General features: G+C 38.1%; 1 protein-coding gene across 5 annotated transcripts in view; it reads right to left on the bottom strand.

Moving 5' to 3' along the window:
- KLHL13 (kelch like family member 13) overlaps nt 1-22,774 on the bottom strand; it is a 78,431-nt gene that overhangs the window by 43,076 nt on the left and 12,581 nt on the right. For 2 of the 5 annotated variants that reach the window (XM_040089961.2, XM_040089960.2), the window contains one exon: nt 17,622-17,680. The exons of the other annotated variants lie outside the window; for them this stretch is intronic. In XM_040089961.2, the coding sequence (XP_039945895.1) occupies nt 17,622-17,641 (20 nt within the window). In that variant the 5' untranslated portion in view covers nt 17,642-17,680. The remainder of the gene's footprint in view (nt 1-17,621; nt 17,681-22,774) is intronic. 5 annotated transcript variants of the gene reach the window in all.

Here is a 22,774-nt window from a genome sequence, read left to right as displayed (position 1 = left end):
AATAAATGCCAAGAGAACAGGTGAAGTTAGTACCAAAACCAGAACAGCTGGACAGGCAGTGCAGGAAAAAAGTCTTGTACTAAATTTTCATTGTACAATCAATGAGTATGTTCATGCCACAGAATTAGCCCCATCTTAGTGGTCATCAACATTTAAAAACACTTGCAACTTTCAAAAGGCATACCTTGCTTACATTTAGATTTTTCCAAAAGACAAAAAACCACAATCATACGAAATTCTTCATATGAAATGGTTCCATTTCTCTGAAATACACCACTGTGTTCTACTTCTAAATCACTAAATATCAAAATTCCAGTGTAATAATTAAATTATACACAGAAAATTACAAACTGCTTTCATCTTCAGCAGCCCCGAGAACATAAATTAAAGGAAAATTCCACATTTCCTAGGCAAAGTTTTGAAAGATGCCAGTTAGTTATTTCAAATTTGTTATGGTGGGCAAATATACAAGCTATTAATTCATTTCCAAAAGCAGATTTAAAGTTTTAAGATATTCACTTAGCAGACTGGAAGAACTCTGTAATTGCAATACCCCTATTTAGTGGCAATCTGGATAATTTAGGATCAAATGAGGATATGCTGTTTCGCATAAAATAATTGTACATAGCAAGAAAAGTAAAAGCTGATTTTAGAAAAGCCCATGGAAGAATGGCAATCTTACTTGCATTTTTAAAAACAATTAAGTATTTAAATCAAGTACTTTAAAGTCTTCTGATTATAAACCTTTCATAAAACTTCAGACATCTGACTCCTATTCAAAATCACAATTCAGTCCTTCCACCAATGTCCATGTAGCAGCTACTGCAGGTCATTTTAGCAGCACTCCACACACTCCTGGTGGTTTTCTACATCTTTATAGCATTGCATATGTGGCCACATCCCTCCAACTTCAGAAACACAGAACTGAAAATAAATCAATGAAGCTCAGAGGAGACAACTGCAGAGAGGTGGGCGAGAGGCTCAGCCCAGTGACAGCCACCACCAGCACAGCTGCAGCACTTCATTCCACCCACCTCATTTGATCAGGAAAAAATGGGTCTAAATTCTGCAAATAACTCTAGGCTCCCATGCAAAACAGTCACATCATTCTCATCTGTGCTGCTGTAGTGAATCACAGCAGGCTCAGGAGAGACCACATTGGAGAAAAAGAAATTTTAAAAATCTATAGATTTGCATGGTGTAGAGGTCCTGGGGCTAAAATAGCATTGCACAGCTGTGATACACGAAGATACAGTGCAAGAGTCAGCTAAACCAAGAAATATCTGTATTTCAGAACTTTCTGCAGGTGCAGCAATGTACTTTTCTACGGCTGAAAATATCTTTTTGAAGCATATATAGAAAACGCCAAGCAACTGTGGTAACTTTGAGCTGGGACAAGCCCTTCTCTGAAACAGGTCTAAATAAAGCAGTTGTAATTCGCGGCTTTGTCTGCCAGAGGGAGCTGAAGGAAAGATAAAAAAATCCCATGCATCTTATTCCTTGAAAAGTTTCAGGGTTGTCCTACACCAATTAATATAAGTATTCTAACCAAAAGGGGGTTTAATATAAAATCAACCCCAGCTGAGCCTGGCACAGGGCACCCCTGCACTGACATCCCACTACCAAAACCTTGCCCATCATGCCAAGTGCACTTGCTCTCGGAGTGAGTCCCTCTGCAACTTAGAATGGCAACAATATCTCAGTTTAAAGTGAATTTAACTGCTTATTGATCAACACCGTGCTGGAGATGACTGCCCCAGAGACAGACTAATAAGAAAAGCATCAAATGAGATGGTATCTAACACCTTCTTACATCAGATTGTCAATAAATGCAGGGTAACACTGCATGAAGACTAAGCTTCCAGTTAGAACAAGATATATATTATCCGAAAATATATTGTGATTAAAAGGCTCATCGGTCTTTTTTGCACATTCTTTTCACATACTGCTTCTAACAATGTTGGTATACCTAAAAATCTGCCTATGGTTAGAGGTGCTACCAGATAAAGCTATCATTTATATATTACCATACCAATAATTTATTATTTTATAGCATTTGCTAATGAGCTTAAAATAAATAGGAACTGGTCTCATTTTGTAAATCGATAAAGCAAGGTATTTAAACAATGTGTTCATGGGAAATTGGGATTCTGTAAAACAGATCAGGAAAGAATTTCACTGTGCACATACTGGATGACCCCTTTCTTCCTTCCTGCACTTTCAGGTAAACTACTTCCACCTTCAAAAACTTCACTTACAAAAAACAGCACACAAGGGTTTCACAGTTTGGGGAAAAAAAAAAACCCAACAAATTTAAAAAAAAAAACAAACAAAAAAAACCCCCAAAACAACAACAACAAAAAACCAAGTCAGATGGGTATACCTTTAAATTACTCTTACATGCTAAGGTCTAAGCTGATCCAGCTTTCCTAGATCAAAATTTCAGCGACAAGCTTTAAAATCAGCACAGTAGCATCGTGCGTGTTTCTCATAGTCTGAACGCTTTTAAGAAAACCAGTTACGCCACCTTCTGGTATTCACAAGAACTACTCAACAAGACAAACATTTTAATACATTCTTATTTTAAATGGAGTAAAACAAACAAACAAATAAAAGTACAAACAGAAAACTCACTTTATCTATATAAACCAGTGAAAAATACTACTCTTTCTAACTTTGGATTGATCTGTGCAACATCATAGCTAGGACTAGCTAGCTTGGACTAATTTGTACCTAGTTTCAAAGTTCCTAAGTGTTCTACCCAGGAGATGGATTTGATGATCCTTAGGGGTCACTTCCAACTCAGGATATTTTATCACACCTACTGACAAACACAGCACCTTTCCCAGACACTACCTGGTGTGAGATATGAGCTGTTCTGCGCTTTGCTCCATCTTAACAGCTACAGCAAAGAGCTGGGAAAGGCAGAGAGTGAAAAGGATGAGAAAACTTGTGGAATGGCTTCTGTACAAGAATCGACTTTTAGATTGGACTTAACAGTGTGGAAAGCAGAGAGGAAAGAAGAAATGAGAGCATATAGTGTCACAAAAAGCATATGTGTCACAAAAAGCTCTCCAACACAATAAAGAGAAAGCTTTGCATGAAACTAGCAGATGTTTGGCAGAAAAAAAATTAAAGAGGAAATGTCTTCACGTAATGCACTGCAGCTATCCCACCTGCAGCAGCTTTTCAATAACCATTTATCACAACAGATTCACTGAAGCAAAGTGATAAAAACAGTTTAAAACAGAAGTGGTTTGTACCCAGTGCTCCTTGAGTGACTCCAGCACTCACATACAAGGCCAGCAATCAAACTTCTCCACCTTACCTCCTCACTACCAAAGCATCCTTAATACACATACAGTTATGTAAAAACAACTACAAACCCCCTTCCTCCTGTACTGTACCTGGATCTATACAATTAACTCTGTTCTGATAAAAAGTAGGGAAGATGAATTTAAGCTACCACTTCAAGAAATTTTTGACCATTTCCAACCTATGCCTTCAATAAAAAACTGCTTCTAGGTGTCAAATTCCCACCAACAGTTTCTGAAGCAGAAAAAGCTTCAGGGAAGAAAGAAAGAAGTCATAGAATTAGGTATGAAATAACATTTACAAATTAAGTGGATAACTGACTCCAAAGTGTGTCAACTGATACTGCACAATCCCTCCCAAGACAAACATTTAATAATTCTCCAACCTTAGACAAGCTCTGACACAGAAAGTAGGTATTTCTGCATAGATTAAAATCATATATATAAAATTATATATGTAATTAGATCTAAAAATTGTACCTTTCTAGGTATAATTTTACACTGTAACTTTGAACTACGAAATTTAACTATATGAATTTTAAAAAGGATTTGATAGTTTGGTGTAGGAATCAAAGCCAAGACCATGTTCAGGCACTAATGTACAAACAGCAGAAACAATGTAAGACAGCTGAAACACAAGGACATCTATTTGCATGCCCACTTGCTCATCACACCTTCCCACATATTCTTTCAGCCATGTTTACTCAGCTCTCAGCAGAATGTGTCCCATGGTATAATCATTTCCCAGATTTCTAAACAAAGCAAAACTTACATTAATCAAAGCTTTGCTTTGACATGTTCTTCCAAGTACAGTACATTTTACTCATTCTGAAGTTTGGCAGTTTCATTTTCTGGAGATGCTGAAATTAAAACTTTCCCCACACAAGACAGAATGATAATATGCAGGAGGGCATACACACACCATGAGAAATACAAAACATGATTTTCATCACAAGAAAGACCATAAGTCATGCTGCAAATAATATCTTATTTGTCTGAAAGATTTTACAAGAACCTCTGAAATAACTAATATAACAGCAAAGTTGCACAATAATACTTCAGGAGAATCATGAGAGTAACTCAGACCAGGCAGAATGTGACTGCAACCACCCGAACAAAATCTTGCTGTATGTTGCATGAAGTGTTTCCATAATCCCATATAACCAACTGTTAATGTAGTTTTTTTTTTGAAAGGCCATGCACTAACATCAGTCATGCCTGAGCTGCTCCTGCCTCCCCAAGTATCTACGGACATTTATGGCTGGAAATTAGTAGATTTCTGCAATTTACCAAAGCATTTCTTCAGTCACTTGGAACACTGATTCTAAATTTCAAACTGTACTGAAAGCAGTGTTGGTGTCTAGAGATTCAAAGGCAACCTCAAAGGAACTCAGTATGTTCATGACACTAATATTCTTGAGAGCTGAAGCTTTGGAGGCCTTTGAACAGCATATACTGAAAGCATGAAAAGAAGGCAAGATTAATTCAGGGGACAGGTGGGAAATCTCTGCTGAGACAAACATACGCTACCCCAAAAACACAGGATACAGTGGTCAGATTAGGAAGGGAGGAAGGCAGGAAGGCAGGGCAGTAAATCAGATATTTATTCAGTAGGGTCACTACTGAAATCAAAACAAAATGCAGTTGGTAGCTTAAGATAAGATGAACATTTCCCACTAGAGTTTCTGTAAACACTGAAATGAAAACTGTTACGTGAATAACAGACCACTGCAGGGAAACCAACAGTTACAGCAACTATTAACCCAGGAGTTTTGCATCAACACTGTTACAGAAGACTGTTCTTTCTTTAGTGCTTCTCAGGAAATTTCTGTGAACTTACATTCTGGTTCATATCATGAATCAAGCAACTACATGCACAAACATACCTTCTTCTGCTCGAGTCTTTCCCTAAAGTAGAAATATAAGCAAACTACCAACACCTTGCCATCCAAAAAGCAGCTGCTGGGGAGAAATTTCTAAAACATTACAAAATTTTGCTGGATCTTGAAATAAATGTCATTCAGGGATTTTTTTTTTTTCTGGAGGATAGGGGGTGTGCAGATGGCACTAATCAAAGACTGATTTATTAAAAGAAAAAGACTTATTTGAAGACTACCAAGTATTTTAATTAATTACATTCAATAAATAGTTACGTTTTTCAGAATTGTTATTCATTGTATCAGGCACCTGGGTGTAAAATAACTAAATACAGAATTTGTAAATACGCAGTCTATTTATAATTGGTTTTTATCAATATCCTACAACAGCGCACAAGGCACAGTGTGACTAAGCTTTTACTTCAGCACTCTAATCTGATGAAAGCCAGCAGAATTGCAATTAACTAAAATTATTGAGCCTTAGATTTCTGGTGTTGAATGCACAAATTCTTTTTCACAGCAAATTCCAGTGATGTGATTCAGTTCATTTACCCTCCTCCCTCCCTTTGCTCCCAAGTTCTGCATCAGTCTTCTAACCCAGTTAACTGGCTGGAGAACAAGGCCATTCCTGTTCCCCACCATCACTGCTCATTACTCCTGAAGCATGTACAGCAGAGGGGTGGCTGTTCCCACTGCACATCAAGCCAGCAGCATCACATAATTACTCCTGAACAGCCGAAGTCTTTGTCACACCCCACTGCAGAGCAGCAATGAAAAGGATTTCCGGTTCCCAATGACAGACCAGTGATGTCCTAGCAGAGGCTCTGAGCAAAGCCCAACACAGACAACCACATACTTTGCTGTATGGGCTGAGCTCTAATTATCTGAAAACAGAACTGAACAGAGTCACATTGGCACTCTAATTACTAAGACACAGAACAAGAGAGGAGAAAACCTGGCTGTGAGAGCAAAGAAGAACGCAGTCAAAGGCAAAGATGCTGCTTCCTCCGGGAGAGAGCAGCTTTGCAAAACCTGCAAACTCCTCTGATTCAGCTGTCAAGTTCTGCTTCATTCCCACACTGCTCTGACTCACTCAAGTCACATCAATTTAAGCAACAGCAAACACGGCTTTGCTCCTCATCCAGCTGGGCTTCTGTGGGACTTGCTGACTTGTTGGTACATGACCTCTGTGCTCTTTGGGACAACAGAAGCAAAATGAGACCATCTGAAGATTTAACACATTCACTTCAAATTAAGTTTCCTCCCAGATCCTTGGTTGATCCACCACCACCTACCCGGCTGCTTGGATTCAACCACCTTTTAACAGGTGAGCTGGAGCAGAGGAATGAAAGTAGAATTCAGGAATTTGGAACAGGGTAGTTGCATGTTGAAAACATTTTGAATAGAACATAATGAAGCCGAATGTGATAACATAGCTTGAGAAAATGGAAGGAGATTAGCAAGATGTTCAAGTTTCAGCAATGTCATAGGAAGGTCAGGCATAAATATACACACAATATTGTAACAAGGCAGAAGAGCAGTAGTTATAGCTGAAGGTTTTCCGTGACAGACACGGGCATTTAAACAGTGCACTGTTATCTTCAATTTTTAAATTTGCTATTATCGGCAGGAATCATACTGCTGTCTGGATTTCAGTATGTGTTTATTTATGGGATTGGAAGTCACCAGGCTGTAGAACACACTGTTTGAAAAACTGAGCTGTTTCCCTGAACAGCCTTCGCTGGTCCTGCAGGATACCTGCATAATATCTCTGAAGATCACATGAAAACTTAATAGTTGCTTCAACTTTCATTCTCCAGGATAGGACATCAATGCAAATATAACCCAACACCTCTCATGATTACAAGATGTCCTTAACAACATTAGTAAGCTTACAGTGCAGCTCATTACAACAGATCAGTTTCAGATGCAAAACTGATGTCCTCATACAACACAAGTCAGACTGTTTTTCCAGCACCCTCCACCACTGTGAGATTATTTTCCAAGATACGACTAATTTTGCATCCAAGTGAGCTGCAACCTGAATCAGAGACATCCCAGATGTCCAGTGACAATGGAATAAAGGGAAATGTATTACCAAGCTGCACACAGGAGCATACACTCAGAACACTTCTAGCATAAAAAAAGAGTGGAACATACACATAGGATGTTTTTGATTGGTTGAGTTTTATAGTGCAAGGAGGGTTTTGTGTTCACGTGAGGGTGGTGTTTCTGTTCAAATAAGACAAAAATGTACACATCCTTCAGTTGTTTCAGGGTGGGGTAGAGTTTGTTTCACTTGTTTTAAATGTAGGAAGTACCAAACTATCTGGTAACCATGAACAAAGGGATGCTTCTATTTCCAAAATTAGGTCACTTCCGTTAACAGCAAAATTAAATAAAACTGATCAGACACACCCAAAGAAAAGTTCTATTTATTTCTTTCCCCTTCCCTTTATGAATAGAAGATAATGTAATTAGTCCATTTTGACTAAATGGAGGGACATTGATTAGAGCTAAATTTTAGCACCAAAAGAATTTTCTGGGAGTAAACAATCTAGATAGCATTGTTGCTTTTCAAGATTACAACTTTTATTTCAAAAGTGTTCATTTAAATGATCAGCTGCTAGCCATGGCAGATTAAATTGCCATTACAATGATTCATTTTTGAAACAACAGGGGCAATTTTTGAATGTTTTGTACATTATCAATTTAAGAACTGTGCCAGTCTGTGCCCAAAAGTGATACGCACAGTTTAAATAAGGTCACAATTGATAAATTACATGCTGACAAACAAATACAATACTCTCAAAGAGACAATGCTATACACACCATGTGAGCAGATTATTTTAGATTCAGGACTTTAAAGCACCTTACCATAAGCATAAAGTTGCTTTGGTTAAAACTCTTCTTTTTAACTTGATGCATTCAAATAAACAGCAAACAGATCAGGGAAACAATTACTCATAACCCTACAACCACCACTCATCAGGAGAGCAACTATAACCAGCAGACATACACAAAAACAGAAGACAGAGAGAGGAAACAAAAGGGAAAGTGATCATCAGCATGAGATTACACTCCTCTGCTAACAGGTGTCAACAGATGGAGAACTTTCCAAAGGCACAGCTTTCCAGACAAAAACTGCTTACAGTATGTTGAATATCTTATAAGCCAGCCAGATCTTCCAAACAGCCAGGGTAGTTTGCAAGCTCACCTACCCCATTAAAAGCAGCAGTTGAACTCCTTCAAATGAAATATGAGATATTTTAGATCCACACTTCCCTGCCTCCCACGTGAAGTTCAAGTTCCAAACAGTACACGTGCAAAAGGCACTGGCTCAAAAACCATACATTAAAGCTGCACTTGGACAGATGGCAGGACCCACAGCCATGTCTAGAGAAAACTGAACTGCATTTAACCCAGAAACATAGCCGAACCAAAACCAAAACCCAGCTTTCAAATATGCAGGAAAAAGTTTCTGCTTTTAACTACTGTTCTTTCGTCATTAAAAAAAAAAGTATATATTAATAGGAGTACACCTGTGTCATGTTTCAATATATTCATTAAGCCTGCATATTAATTTCAAGTCACAGAAGAGGACCTTTTGCTTTTTTATCAAATATTCCATCACAAAGAAAACATTACTTTTACCAAGCCAATCTCTAAAAAAATTACAGATATTTTCTTTTAATGCAAGTCAACACTTTAGCTGTAAGTATTCACTCTACTAATCTTTAGGTCATTTTAATGGTTGATTAAAACCAAAGGTTATTTAAAGAGCTAAAAGCATTTACTGGAGAAAAACTTTTTGCTGAAGAGGTTAATTCTTCCACTAAGATTAAGAAACCTTTTCCCCCTTAACAAGCATAAGCACACACCATACTGAGACCAGATGTAACAAAAACAAGTGTCCAATAAATAAGGTAAGAAGTTCATAATCTCCTTAAAAAAGAAAAAAAAACCAATCCACTGAATTTTTTTCTAGTTCTCTATCTTCTAATTTTAACTCTTACATGAATATGTTAAAAAATGCTTCACATGGCAATGCCAACATTCACATTTTGAATGGCAATGGAACTCTAAAGTATTCAAGTGCACATGCCTGGGAACAAAGGACAAAATCATGAACCTAGTGAGGACTGAAAGTACTTGTAACATCACTCCTATGAACACAGAGATGACTGCTAAGTAAAATAAAGTACAGAAGAATAACTTGAAGGAAATAGGACTGAGTAGGTACTCGTTGGGATTACTAGAGACTGGAAAGTCTCAGAGATGGAGAGAACACATACATAAGAACTCTGCTCTAAGGAAAGCTTTTATAACATTTTTCTTCAGAGTTTCACAGAATTATTCATAAAAGAGCCATTTTACACAGTAAGCAGAAATGTGACTAACTAAAACACTGCTAAGAGGTTGTGTGCACTCAGAGTGCAAGTCTGAAAACTGAAACTTGAGACTGAATATGCTTAGGTCACCATAAATGCATTCAGCAGACAAAAGGCACTTGTGTGCGTACTTTGGGGGGGGGGGGGGGGGGGGGGGGGGGGGGGGGGGGGGGGGAGGAATCTATTGCTTCTAATCCAAGATCAAACATATAAGGAAAAAATCCCCCCAGACACAGTGAGCAGCATACCAATGAGTATGGTCATTCTTCAAGACTGATTTAGCTACTGCCAAAACATAACTTCAGTAAGTTAAACTGTTGTCCTATGAATTATCTGTTGAGATTGAGACAGAAGTACACAAAATCAGCCAATGAAACTGCAGAAACTATTAAGATTTCTTCAGTCTAAACTTGCTAAAAGAAGGTTGCTTAATGCCAATACATGCCTTGGAACAGAAATAATTGAGCATTTATTCTTAAGATGAATGTTATATTAATCTAGTCAAATGAAAGGTTTAAAATGTCATTAGCAATCCAAAGAAAAAAAAAAATGGAAGCCTTAAATGACATTAACAGAAATCCTCTTGCTGCAGTAATATTTCCAATCCCCTACAAAGGAAAATAAATTCCACCGACATACTGAACACTCATAGCCAGGCCGTTACATTTCACACGGTGGTGAAAAAAGGCACATGAAGGATCTCCGTCACTTTCTCAGACAAACACTAAATCAAAACTATCATTTCTGACAGGATGTCAAGATGTAAAGTTCTGTTATAAGGCAGTGTCAAAAACTTGTGTCAGCAGCACACTTCATCGTAAACTTAAAACCCCTGATCTTTCCTTTCCATTTAAGTATCATGTCCCTATCCAACTGCAAAATGCATGAAAACTAATCAAGATATTTGTATTTGAGCATGCAGCTCAAAAATTTTCTACAGAAACATACTGCATTACAAAAATAATTATTTTTCTTGTTTCTTTGAAAGAATGAATCCAGTCACTCCAACATAAGTTAACCAGACCAGCCAAACTACCATTATGGATGTGCAAAGTACAGCACAAGATAATGTAAACAATGCTACAGCTTCTATGTTCATGTTATAAAGGAGCGATTACGTTTTAAGGGAGCATTTAGTTTCAAGAAAAGACGCTTAAACAAGGTTGCTGGAATTTCTGTTGTGTAAAGGGGATCAACTCTGCATTAAATGACTGCTGAAGATGTGGCGTCCATTTTCTGTTTACTCTAAGAAATTAAGTCTTGTGGTTTCAAAAAAGCCTACATCACAGAAAGCCACAAAACAGATGAGACATTCTAAAACATAGAATTGCATCTAATCACATGTTTCCAATATCTAAAATGTACTTGTAGAGAGGAGGGGAATTATTCACTTCACAAGGATACATTTATCTCATTTTTTCCTCAAAAACTCCTCTTGAAAACATGTTAAGAATCAAATTACTCTTCAATTAAAATCAATATTAAGTCATTTTTGTCACCACAAAGCATTCCAGACAATGAAAATATTCTGTATTACAAAAAAGGGAAAATAAATCTCCCAAATTTTAATAGTTTTTCTCTTTGCCAACAAAGCATTGAGAATTAAAAAGAAATTCAAAAGTTGAACTAGGTCCTCAGACATTTTAATATGATAAAGCCTTGGGTGAAAGTGACAGTATTTATATCAAAACAGTCTTCTCATATATTCTTTTCTACCCACATGTTACCTCAAGTTTTGGACAGATCTTTATTTATGCCTTTTATCTTGCCTGCAGTAGTACACCACTAGAGACGTGCCGTTTTGGTAATTTGTTTGCTGGGAGCACTAAATAAAGAGTGTTTTGTTTGCAGGATCCTGTCTTTTGACATGAAAGTGAAGACATAGTTAACATGAAAGGTGCTGTTTCTCTAAAAAACTTACACATTCAGACCAGCAAGCGTCTTAAACAAATGCAGCTACATTGCTAAATTATTTTTATCAATTTATGCCATCAGTTAGGATAAACTGAGAAAAAGCCATCTTCTAGAAATGTATGCTGCAGATATAAAGAGTTATTGGCAAATAGACAACCATTTTTCTAAAACCTTTTCTAAAACTTTTTCTACATGTTCAAGCTGTAGCCTTTTCTGCCTTGTTATCTAGTCAGGTAGAATCCATCTTTCACAAAAATAAATTGTTCTGGCTTCCAACAAGCCCCATATTTCCTAATCTTTGAAACTACTCAACTTCTTGCCTTGTTTCTACAGCCATGTTAATTTACTATAGCACATCCATCCAATGCTCCTGCTTCTTTCACCACATCCCACATGAGAAGCTGCTTTCTGATGCCCTTCAGGGCTCAGCTTTGCTGGTTTTGGAACATTTTTTCCCCCCAGTTAGATGAACCTTTGTCAAAGCATCCAAAAACACTTCTGTATTCTCTTCCATGGGACCCCTAACACACACACAGGAAAAGAAGCAGCAACAATAATTTCTCCTTCAAAACAACACCAAACTGGCAATGGCACATGGCACTCAGCAGTCAGAGTGATGATATATGGCAGCTACCACTTCTTAGGCACTTGAGCTGATTTTCCACAGATCCCCAGACAATCCACAACCTCTTATAGCAAGATTTGGGAGCTCCAGGCTGCCACAGCATAGGCACAGCACTAAAAGTGCAATCAGCAGCAATTGTAAAGGTAACACTTTGCCTCTTGCAATCCCATTACAAAAACTTGGTGATCTCTGATCAGAAGCCACCAAAACTAACTAAACTGACTGCAGAGCACTCTGCTGGCACAGTAACAGCAGAGACTCAGGCTTTTCCATCAGAGGCTATTCTGATCCATCTGCAAACACACACATGCAACATCTGTTGAGTCAGGGCTGCTTAGGAGCAAGGATTAAAGAGGGCATCATACAACATTTAAAAAAATATTTCCCATGGATTTTTCTCTTTAACTGAACCCTACAACAGTGTTCCTTATTACAAAAAGAAAAAAATAAAAATCAACAATAAAACTATTTAGTTTGGTCCCTTGAAGCAAAAGCAGTTTTTTATAAGTTGTTCAAAGACTAAATTTTAAGGAAGCTTTGTTAATTTAAAAAAAAAAAAAAAAATTAAAAAATGCCCTTCATATTGCACTGAAGAGTCCATCAAAATTCAGCTGAAGGCAAAGTAAGCAGGTGTTGGATCAGTTTAGACTTCCTGAAATGCCATTTACAAACAGTGAATTTCAGGTAAGCCACATACACTAAAAAGGAAGCGAGACTAATGGAACAGGATTCACTACAATGAACTCCATAATACAAAACCATATTTAAAATCAGTGCATGTAATTCTTGTTTTATGTAAACCATTCTACTGCAAAATTAGCTTGTACAGCACACAGAGCACTGCTAAAGCAGCATAAAACACCTGGCTTGTGAAAAACACACCCTGGCAAGCAAGAGGCAACCCAGCAAAGGACACATTATCAATGTGCAGAGAAAGCTCAAAGAGATCTATTGCTTTGCCTTCACCACCCTAAAACACTTCCGAAAACTACTCAGAAGGACACCTGTACCAAATCAGAATGCAAACTGCATCATTGCATAGCCACTTCAACCTTTAATAAGATATTGTACAGCAATAAAATAAACCTCTTGTGTTGTTACTTGGAGAAAGGAAAACCCTTCTACAGTCTTAATGAAATCTAATCTATAAGCTTAAAACTGTACAGCAAATCCAACGCCTGCATAACATTTGCAGGAACACAACTATGCTTCTGTGCTCCCAAGCTAAACAGAATTATTTCACTGCCTAAGTACACTGGCATCTTGGCTCTCAAGTCAATCCCTGTCTTAGCAGTTAGGGGCCAATTCCTAAACTGAACTCCAAGATGGACAAGTCTGACAATACCAGAGTCATTGTAAAATTTCAAAGAAAAAGGACATAAAGATTCATGTAACTTAAGTTTAAAAGCAGATCCATCTGTTAATACATTAAGGGAAATGTAGGACAATACATTGATGGAACACACTTTTATAGAAATTTTAATCCACTATCTCATGTCTGCCACAAGTCATCTAAGGCCTCTCCTCTCCTTGTACATTACTTTTATCTGTTTATCTGTTCCAAATGAGCTTTTCTGTCCATATTAATGGCCTAGAAGATGACACTGCTTCCATCCTCTGCCTTGGGTCTAAGTGAACAGCTCAGCCTTCTGCAGCCTTCTGCTCCCCAAGAGCAGGGACAGAAGTTCTTGCCACCAACACCTCACCTCAAATGGGGCAGGGATCTGAAACTCCCTCATTTCTACCTGCAGCAGATGACCTCAGGTCAGGGCTCTGCACAAGGACAACCTTAAACCACTGCACTGAACATAAAGTAGCAGAAAGCAGAATTTTTACAATGCTGAGGTATGTGCATTGAAATACTGTCTTAAACAAAATATCCTTCTGAATTTTAAGTCAGATCATTTTTTTCATGCCCGGATTTGCATAATGAACGAAATTTAAACTCACATATCTATGGTGAAATTAATCAAACTATTATTAGATGGCCCAAAAGCATCTAATTAAATTTAGAAGTGTTTTTAAAATGTTTGTGAACTTAGAGATTTCCCATCTCTTTAGTATACTGTAAAGGACTTGCATTCATCTGCACTTTCCATCCCTCATAAAGCTTTTCCCTGATAAAAGTCACCTGTGGCTACAACTTCAGCACATTAAAGCTCATTTGTCATCACCTACACTTAATAAATCTGCAGTGATGAAATAAACTATGCTGACGAAAGGTTGATTAGATAAGCATTGTATGTAAGGGAAAAAAAAAGGACATAAGAAATCCAGCAAAGTGAAAGAAAAACCTGTCTCCACAAAGACAACAGAACCATGACATTTGATTCCCACCTTTTCCTCACTACCAAGTGAAAAAAATCCCGTTATGAAACCAGCTGCTATCAATTATTTTAAGAGCATAAAACTTTACGTGGTTACAGAGAGGAAAGGCCAACAGAACATATTAATTAGTCTGTTCATGAGGAAACTGAATAGCTCAGATACAGTATGTGCCTTCAGTGTCCAACTTGTCACATGCACCCTTGATCTACTTACTACCAAGGCACAGCACGGGTACCTTTTACTATTGTGGAAATTAGACTCGTTCAGACATGGACAGATGTCAAGCAGGACAAGGCACCCTCATTCAGCCTGTCCAGCAAAAAAAAATTAGCACCAGGATTGCTGTGCATCTCTGCCTTTTGGCTGATTTTCATGTTGAATATTATCCACTACACTTAAGAATTCATATTTCTCACATTTATGCATTTAAGAGTCAATACTACATGAAAATGAAAGAAGATTTTATTGTGCATTTGTTTTTTATTAGCAAAACTATTTTTTAACTTAATGGACTGAGTTGCAGTATATATTTCAAGCCCTTTAAAACCTGCTGTTTGAGCATTCAAAAGGTGAAATGTTTTTCCACTTTTCAACAGAAATTCTACACATCAAGTAGACAGTAATAATCACAAAAAGAACAATGGCAACAGGCAAATAGCAATTTCCTTTATACAGCCCATACTTGATAAATACTTCTCAAGATATTACAGCATAAAGGTTAAAGCCAAGGTTATGATCATGCAGAACTGGAAAAGGAACCAGTTCATTCAGCTCCATCCTGCATCAAAACCTAAATTCAGTTCTTAGCTTGCCTCGTATTTTACACACATCCACCCTTGCAATAATGCTATAAAACCAAATGGAGCTGTCCACAAAGACATTACCTATTATTGCAGCTACTAATGCTGACACTGAGTACTAATGTAGGCAAATCCCAAGACACTCTTCCATGATGGGTGTCATTGGCTGTGAGCCTCATACACTCAAGTATTAGAGCACAACCTAACCCAGCCCAGTTCTGAAGACCATGAAAAGCTGACTGCTGTGCAACTGACACGTCCTTAACAACAAACATCCGTACAAATCAAATTGAACCCCACAAAATAACTGCTGCCTATTTTACAGAAAGTCTTTTCTGAAAATGACATCACTAAAATATAGTCGACATCTGTAAACAAGCTCCAGGAAAAATATATGTGTTATTAATAACTACAGTATCACCATAAGAACACTTAAAGGAATATAGACTGATACCTGGAACATTTATACCTAAGCTTCTTGTTTAATTTAAAAAAAAAGAAAAATTTAAAAAAAAACTATCACGTTCCAATTTTATTAAGCAGATATTAAAGAGATCTTATTTTAAAAATAATGAAATAATGAAGAAAATTGCATATTATCGTTGCTACTCAGCCAACTGCAGCTAAGTCTTTACAGACTTTGTCCACAAGAGATTTCAACATTACAAGGTAAATCAAATAAAACCATATCCTGGGTAAGTCAGTTGGATCAGGCCAAGGATTTTTGCTGTTGCCTCATAAAGAATCCAGCATGTGTCCAGGAGATTGTTATAAAGAAAGCCTCACACAGCCTTCCTGAACCAGCAAGCAGAGCCTGGAAAAAGCCAAGGGAAAGATGACTACAAGCCAACATTATCTTTAAGCTGATTTTCTGTTGAGTGAAAGCAAGACAGGTTTTCAAATTAGGCACTATTTGCAGATGCCAAACCAGAATGAGGACATTAAGCAATAGCAACTATTTTAATTAGTTACTAAACAAATCACAAAACTGTACCTATGAAAATATCCAAAAGGCTCCAGGAAGAGGGAAGTCCAAAAACCATTTAACTTTTCTTTTAGATCGAGGTAACAAGAAAGGCAAATCACATGTAGGAACCCAAACTGGTTCCTACCTAGGAGTTGAAGCAATTACTAGTCTATTGTAATAAAAGGATTTTTCTTCAATTTAAGAAAAGAACAAAGAAAAAATTTTCACTGTGTAGCATTAATGCTACAAACATTGGGAAAATTAGGAATCAAGGTGCCTGAGGTAAGAGCAGTTCTTCAAACCTGAACTCTTCCTTGCCAAGAAAAGCACTGAAGTTGTCCACAAAGGCACTATTCTCTTACATAATTATCATTAGAACAGAACAGCAGCTCCAGAGTATCAAAGCTTATGGTTTAAAAGAAAGCACTCAAGACACATTACTCATATACTCACACACAAACACACATCCCCCTCCCCCCACCCAAAAAAAAGGGAGGAGAAAAAAAAAAAAAAAAAAAAAAAAAAAAAAAAAAAAAAAAAAAAAGGAGAGAGAGAGACTACCATGGAAAATCCTAAAATAACATGCTGTTTTAATTCACAACTGTTACTGGAAATCTGGCAAAAAAAAAAAGGAAACACTGGGACTAATTACTCCAAAGGAATGAGCTGGCTGAGGAGCCCACAGCACTAAAAGCACAGCATTTTTATGGAATCCATCTGAAAAATAAGACATTGCATCACCTAATTGTGCTCTCTAAAAATGACCTTGTTTCCACAAAAGTAAATCCTTTAAGTACTTATTTAGGTATAGTTATATTCCATCACAGAGGTTCTTCCTTTCCTGGAATATTTTAGGAGTGTGGTTTAGCTGCTTGATCCCAGAATATTGTTCATTCCAGCAGACAAGAACTGAAAACTTTCAGGAAAGCTTCTACTGACTGCTACTATTCCCATCATCTTTACGGCAGATATAGCAGACTTGCAATCCAAAACTGGACAAGGACAATAAAGTGTTAAGAACCTGACATGCAGAATAAGCTTCTGTAAGTAACAAGTTAACCCTGCCAAAGGCTCCTCATACCCACCATGTCTGGGGTTTTACTGCTCTCTAGAACACTTTCAGCAGTCAACAGTAAAAGCCTTTGGTACGCTGACCACTACGGACAAGTAAAACACCATGGTTAATCACTTATGAAACCATATATTGCTCTGTCCTCCAGCTTTCCTTCAAGCATGAGCTTTGTCCATGGTTCCTGTGAAGGGCTCTACACTCCCAGCTTTCCAGACCCAAATGAAACTATTAGACAAATATTCTAAGTTAGAGAATTTAAAATAATAATAATAATAATAATAATTCCCACATTAGCATTTTGGGCTTTTTAGAAAACACACATCGGTTACTCACAAAGAGTCTCTCCACATCATCTCTGATAAGCGGAAATATCTCCTCTGTTCTTCATGCACCTGTAGTCAAACAGAAAAGAACTGAAGCGGAGTCACAGACAGACATCCCCAAATAGCACCTGGCTCTCCAATCCCACAGATTTTCACTAAACAAACCAAGATTTGTTCCAAACATTCACACACAATCTACCTGTTTCCCCATTTCACTTACTTTCTCTGGTAAAATTAGAGATGAAGGAGCACAAAACTAAGAAAAGCACTTCTTGTTTGCATGCATTAGGCTGCTCTTTGCTGCGGAAACTAGGATGAATTATGAAAACTAATCAAGTGAACAGAGAGCACATGCCCTAGATTTTTTAAATAATCTCTTGGTTTAACCCAGTTGTTCCTGAGCCTGCCTATCCCATGAACAATTTACTAAAATGGAAGCTGTGACTCATTAAAGCCACCTAATAAGAGAGAGAGAAACAGCTCAAATTATTTATTAGCAAGGGTGATCACATTCATTTGTATAGAAGAGGCCAAAATATTAATTACTTCCATTTCTAAGATCTAATACAATTGATAAACAAATTCATAGTTCCTTTTTTCTGTCTCAAGAGTATGGCGTCTAACAGCCTTTAACCAAAATGAAAGACTGCAGATTACATTCTGCCTTATGAAATCATACCTCCACTTAAAGGGACAGTGAAAAAGTTGTAACATTTCTATTTACTGACATTTATTTATTAGAAAATATCACAAAATATAAACTATGCAATACCCCTGTAAAGAGCCACACTTCAGATTTTTGGTCTTTTATATATTTTACATTTATAAACATAACTGAATGATAAAAATTTAGTAGCTGTAGCATATATTGGGTATTTCCTTAAAGCAAATTGTTATTAATTCACAGCCCAAAACAGAAATTCCTTTTTCTTAGCCAATACTTTCAAGATACAAAAGCAAATTTTTACATAAGGTCACAGTGGCAGTTTATATATAACAGAAAACAAAAGCTTCTGCCAATCATCTTTTCCCCTTTAACTGCTCTGTACCATGACAAATAAAATTTTGACTTCAGAGAGTAGATACAAGCTATCCTAATTTAAGAGCCTGTCTAAAATCTTATTTTGCTAAAGCAGACTTAGACATTTAGTGGAAGGAAACAGTACACAGCATCTGTAAGCATGAATTATAAAATCAGTGTGTGCTTTGCAAGACTTTAAACATGCTACAACTGAGACAGCATCAAACAGACTTGTTTAACAGCACCCAACTTGCCCACTCCCTCCCACTGATACTACAGCAGCTGGCAGAATAAAATGGTTCTTTAACTCTTGGTGTTGCTGCACCTCAGGACATCCTCTTAGTTCAAATAAACTTCAGGTTTTCCTCTGTTAAAGAACTCTGCTGAGTAAATAGGATAGGCTTTATCCTTCCTCCATCACAAAACTAGCATTCAGAAAGTGCCACATCACCTGAGCTGTTCTCCTACCATCATCACTCCATTATTTGTGAAGTCTTGTGTGATGTGCAGTGTGGTTACTGCAATTAGGATGGGTGCTTAAATCACAGTCCTTTTTTTTACCATCCTGTGGACATTACACAGGCTTCTCTAATGAGACCAATACATTATACAACAGTATTAAGGGATCAAAAAAAGTCCATGTTAAAATAGGATTTTTCATTCTCAGGAAAATTTGGGTTAACGTTCATCTTTAACAATAGAGTTTCTATCATCTTCAGTGTTGATTCTACATTCCCAGCATATAAACATCAGAAATTCACACCTCCACTTATACCTCTACCACAGAAAGGACAAATATGATCACCACCACAAACTTTCAACCCCTGCCAGGAGGTGAATTTCCACTCCTGTGCAAGGTCCTGAGGTCTCTGGTTTGCAGGGTTTGCTCTTGTAGCTGCTGCTGTATTTTACCATTGTTCTTTCAGAAATGCAAGAAGGAGTATGTGTATTAATGAATAAGGATTCATTTCCTGTAAAAACCATTACATTTATTCTAACCATCTTCAGCCTAAATATGGGAAGACAATTTAAAAGAGGTGTGGTTGAGACCCATGTAAAATGGTTGAGCATTCCTGTGAAGTTGAACTACTTTTAATTCCAACTCCATAAAATAAACACACTACATGCATTGTCATATGCCACTGAATGCAACTCATGTGGTGGATACTCTGTGAAACTTATTTTTATGCCTGTAATTCATCTGTCAGGAAGCTCTAGATTATTCAGGGTGGATAGCGCACACTGCTTATGTAGGCTACTCGTATCAGTTACAGCCAGCTCTTCAGAAACAACAGCATATTAGTAACACAAGACACGCCAAGGAGCAGCAAAGTGTGCAGGGCACAGCCTAGGAACCCACTAAATGAACAAGCCCACACATCCTCAGGTGCAAACATGAGCATCCAGGGAATGTGAGCAACACTCGTCAGGTCAGAGGTCAGACCTCAGCAAACATCATTCCTACAGCAGGCAAGTTGGTTTTAAATTATTCTCAGAAATCACAAAGCAGATGCTGGGATTGAGCCTGACCTACAGTGGTAACACAGTCCTTCCTCCTGCACAGCAGACAACCTGAATAAAAGATAACAAAACACAACTGCTGAAAAACAGAGTGCTCATGGAATCCAAGGGGCAAGAGGCTGAATTCTTACTTGGGAGCACTACTGAGAGCCACAGTCCCATGTTACGTAGTTTCACCCAACTAGCACTTGCCTACCTTGTGCTGGACCAAACCACCCAGCTGCACAAGCCAACAGCAAACAGCTGTCAGGGGACAAGCAGTGCCAGCACAGCCTCCCACCAGAGGGACAGGGAGATGCCGCTGTCTGGGCAGCAGCTGCAAATCCCTGGCACCCACTGTGCAAAGAGAGAAGGAAGCAGCACTGCCCCTCCCAACTGATTAAATCTGACACTGAACTATGCCCTTAAAAGAATAGCTTTAATCTCTAAATAAGTAATAATACGAGAATATCTCTCTAAATACAGAGAATATATGCCTAAAATAAGTATTATCATCTTAGAAGTCAGATGTAGACCAGCTTGGTGTAGGCAGTTTTCAGCCTGAACTTCGTACACAACTCTGGAGAATAGCACAGCCTCGCAGTTTTTGTAACAGGCACCAGAGCTGCATTACTCAAGAGCAGCATTAATCTATATCAACTATCACCCAATAATCATTACCAAGTAGAATAATTTACTAACTTCCACCCACAAACCAGAAGTATATAAGTACTTAAATATTTTCCATAAAAATCAAGTCCAGACACAAAAGAAACTCCATGTTATAGACTACAGAAAATACAACTGAAGCTACCTATAAGCTTCAGTCAGCCAAAGTTCTGCATTTTTAAAAACTCAGTGTCATAAAGGAAGCCAACAGTCAAAATACAACTCTAGGCAGAAGAACAGATCTTATCCTAATGGAAATTTTGCAGTTGTATTATGTGAAGAAGTCTTACCCACCAAAAGCAGTGCTACCACACTTGCCAACTGCAGTTACAGAATGGCCTTCATTAATGTACTTTAAAAATATGTTTGGTAAAAATTTTATTCAACCTATTTTAGGAAGACAAAATAAAACAAGCTTCAGCATGCTCACACAAGCTTAGAAGTCTTCAGTAATACTTCAAGTATTAAAAAACCCCGAGCTTCTTGGTATAGTATTTCACTCACACAGAAAGAGAAAACAGTTCCCTGAAGCAGATGGAGTCATTAATACACCAGGTATAAATCACACCTAAGTAAAACACCTGCAGTTTAAAATGGCACCATAGGCAAAAAGAAAATGCTGTATTACATTGAATAGCTGTGCTAAGCCTATCAGACCTGGGCTGGATGCCCTTATGTTATACTCTCAACACTGAGAGCTTCAGCAATTACAGCATAGCATAATCCAGCTCCAAGGAATGAATGGACTTCTCTCCTATTCCCTTGAGCCCTAATGTGATCATTTCCCCAGGCAGCAATCCCAGCCTGGGACCAAAGAGAGGGGGACAAGGAATAGGCTGCAGATGACACACCACAGTGACAGCGAGTCTAAGATGCAGCAGAGACCAGTGCCACAAAACACAAGAAAGCAAGCATGAGACAAGCCAGCTCTCTGCCAGAGTCATGATGACCTGACAGGTTACTGACTCACCCGAGTTCACATCAGCTCTGTTCCCTGGACAGCAGCACTGCTCTGTCTCTTCTGCCCTTGGCTCAATGGCTCAATCATCTGTACCCTCTTGTCAACCCCAGCTGCAGCTCCAAGCATTGTTCAGAGCTGTGCACAGCACCCAGATGGCCTGTCAGTGGCAGCTGCCCAAAATGCTGTTGTTCTCCTACTGCTGCTCCTAGAGCCACAACAGAGCAGGCCCCATCCAGTGACAATGCCCATAACTCCTGCTTTTTGCCCACATTCAGACAACAAAGCAGTTTCCATGCCAACCCTCTCCTAAACGTAATTTGAACTTCTGCCTCTGTGCTTATGACTGGAGGAAGGTTTTTAATCATTATCTCCCAAGAGGACTTACAGTACAAGGTTAGGAGGCCTACCCTCCCTGGACTGCTTCCATTTGCCAGGAACCCCATTCTGGACAGTCTGTCACAGATTTAGAGGCACCAACTACTACTCTGGAAGTGTTAATGAAAAGGCCAATTCACATCAAACTGGAAACAAGTGATAAAAACAGGAAGTAAAAGCCTGTGAAGCTTCCTAGAAAAACAACACACATACAGTTCAGCAGACTGAAATCTTCCAGCCTTCACAAGTGACTCTTGAACAGCCAGTATACATTACCTGGCAATAAAAGCAAAAAAAAAATCAGAATATTAAAGCCCATTTTCTGCTGTAAAACCTTTTGGCACCCTCTCCTATATCACATACCAGAGTATCAGAACCACCTGCATCATTGAGAAATTGATTCTTTGGTATTTCCTTATTGCTACAATTCAAGTAGCCTTATGACAAGCTACCTCGCAATCACTTTCCACTGACCCCCAAGCCTTCCCACCTGCTGTTACTTCCTTCAACGATGTCCTTTACCTGGAGGCTTCTCCTAAGCTACATTCTTGGGAGAAAGAAAAGTCTACATATAATAATAAAGGCCTGAGAAAAATGCTCCTAGATCAAGTTAGCCAGTATGATTTCCAACACCAAC

The sequence above is a fragment of the Hirundo rustica genome, chromosome Z, assembly GCF_015227805.2.
Source record: "Hirundo rustica isolate bHirRus1 chromosome Z, bHirRus1.pri.v3, whole genome shotgun sequence".
NCBI lineage: Eukaryota > Metazoa > Chordata > Aves > Passeriformes > Hirundinidae > Hirundo > Hirundo rustica.
This window is presented reverse-complemented; position numbering and strand designations above follow the sequence as displayed.